This window comes from Asparagus officinalis, unplaced genomic scaffold (genome assembly GCF_001876935.1).
Source record: "Asparagus officinalis unplaced genomic scaffold, Aspof.V1 AsparagusV1_Un3116, whole genome shotgun sequence".
In the NCBI taxonomy this organism is placed as follows: domain Eukaryota; kingdom Viridiplantae; phylum Streptophyta; class Magnoliopsida; order Asparagales; family Asparagaceae; genus Asparagus; species Asparagus officinalis.
The window spans coordinates 1-2,103 of NW_017975375.1; the positions used below are offsets into that span (position 1 = coordinate 1).

Consider the following 2,103-nt stretch of genomic DNA (forward strand, 5'->3'; position numbering starts at 1 on the left):
ATATTCATGTAACTCACTTTCTTTTTCAACCTCATTCAAAAATATAGCAATTGAACACAATGCAATGTAGTTTAGAGATGTCTTAAAATGATTATCTCATCCGGAACAAAAAGATAAACTTCTTTCAAATATTCGGAGTGAGTTACATGAATACATTTTCTCCATTTAAGTTTCGTTTAAGGCAACGTCCCATGATAACTATAAAATATAATATCCACATTTTACTACTGAATCATCTATATTGGGTGCATATAACATTATCGAATGCCAAAACACACACCCATCATGTTCTTGTGGACATATTCAAACCATCTAAATTGATAATTCATGCTCGATTTTGGCTTAATTACCTCTAAGTTCTTATAAGTGCAAAATATATAGAACTATTTTAAAATAAATGGAATCTACTAACAAAATTATAAATATTCAAGGTTAACAAGTACTTCATCAAGCAGTTAAAAATTAAATAGCAAGTCATGGTAATGCATGCATCCAATCCGTTTGATGAAGTGACATACAAGTCATGAATATGATTAGTGGAAGACTTAGGTATGGAGCACGAACACACAAATTCTACTATATGTTAACTGACTTGAGTTCTTCTTCTTAGACATCTGGGCAAATAAATCAATTGCCCTAATTCTCTTGATAATATTATGTACTCTTTTTTTTTTTTTTGAATTTCTAAACTTATAAGACCATAAATATGAACTTCTTGTTAAGTAGGTGGAGAAGGGATTTCAAATGGTATATTACACTAATATAGAAGCCAAGAAAATAAGGACACAACTACTTACAACATACATTTTTAATACTTGTTTTCCACATAAAAGGCTACTCATGATTTGCAAACATATGTAACTGGAATACTTAATACCTTCTCTTGCTTATTCCTAGCCTTTATATCATCTTAAGATATACATCGATCCGATATATGAATACCAATCCTTGCTCTACGTATGAAGGCCTTAGAAATTCACATAAAATTCTAATAATGTATGTGTTGAGCTTTTCATACAAATTTATACAAATTCCAAAATTTACAGTCTTGCAAAATTTTCTCTTTACGATTTGTACATCACCACCCCTAACCCTAAAATCTCTACAAAAGTTATTGGCACTTATCCAAACCTCAAATTCTTAGGGTTTGTACCAAGTTACCAACTTGTATCGCAGCATCTTGCCATGGCCAAGCACCAAAATTTTGCTGACCCACAAATTCCCTTGCCTTATTAATCAAATTAACCCCATCCTTCTTCACTTTCTTCATTTTAGGACACTTCAATAACCCAACATAAGTCCCAATGTCATGGACACACGCGGGGTTCTTCATCTTGAAGAAATCCAATGCAAGCTCAACCCCAACATGTGCATAACATGCACAACTCCATGGGAGCTCAAACCTCTCAGCCAAAACCCTAAACTTCTCATTTAAGAAAACCCCTGGCAGTTTTGTCACAGGGTCATTAACATTCACCACTCTCAAAACCTTAACTCCAAGCTCCTCACACCTCTCCTTAAACCCTAGATTCCCAACCCTAGGCCCACCGTACGAATAAACGGTGACGGGTATTGTTCGATTCAACCCGACCCGGTTCAGTCCAAGCTCAGCTAGGTCATAACCAAGCAACAGAGCTAAAGAACTCCCCATACTATGACCAGCCAATGTAATACTAATCTCCTCATCTTTATACTTATTTAACAATCTTGATATTTCAGAGAGCAATTGCTCTCTGCAACTCCCATGACTGAACTTACAGTTACTGTCATCTGATGTGTAGAGACTCAAGAACCCCGACTCGACCTTCAGGTTGGGTCTCGACTCGTTTGGGTCGAGCCTGGCCGGCGTTAGGGAGCTCATGAAGTTGGCAATCCACTCAGTGTGGGTCACCGTACCACGGAAAGATACTACGATGTCTCTCCTCCCGAGTTTCTTAACCTCGTCGTCGTCTGACACGGCGACGTACCCGATCCAATGACTCCGACAAGTTCCCAATTGTGATGGGATGTCGATGTCCGGTGTCGCGTAGACGTATTTCGTGATTCGGTATCCACAGTCTGCCATTCCGGTTTCTTGAAACATGGTGGATTTCCCGTACTTGC

General features: G+C 37.8%; 1 protein-coding gene across 1 annotated transcript; it reads right to left on the minus strand.

Moving 5' to 3' along the window:
- Positions 1 to 1,132: 1,132 nt before the first annotated feature.
- Positions 1,133 to 2,095, minus strand: LOC109828637 (galactolipase DONGLE, chloroplastic-like; the record flags this gene model as incomplete). The annotated part of the gene is made up of 1 exon (XM_020395593.1): positions 1,133 to 2,095. A coding segment is annotated over one exon (963 nt), but the record flags the coding sequence as incomplete, so codon positions are not given.
- Positions 2,096 to 2,103: the final 8 nt, after the last annotated feature.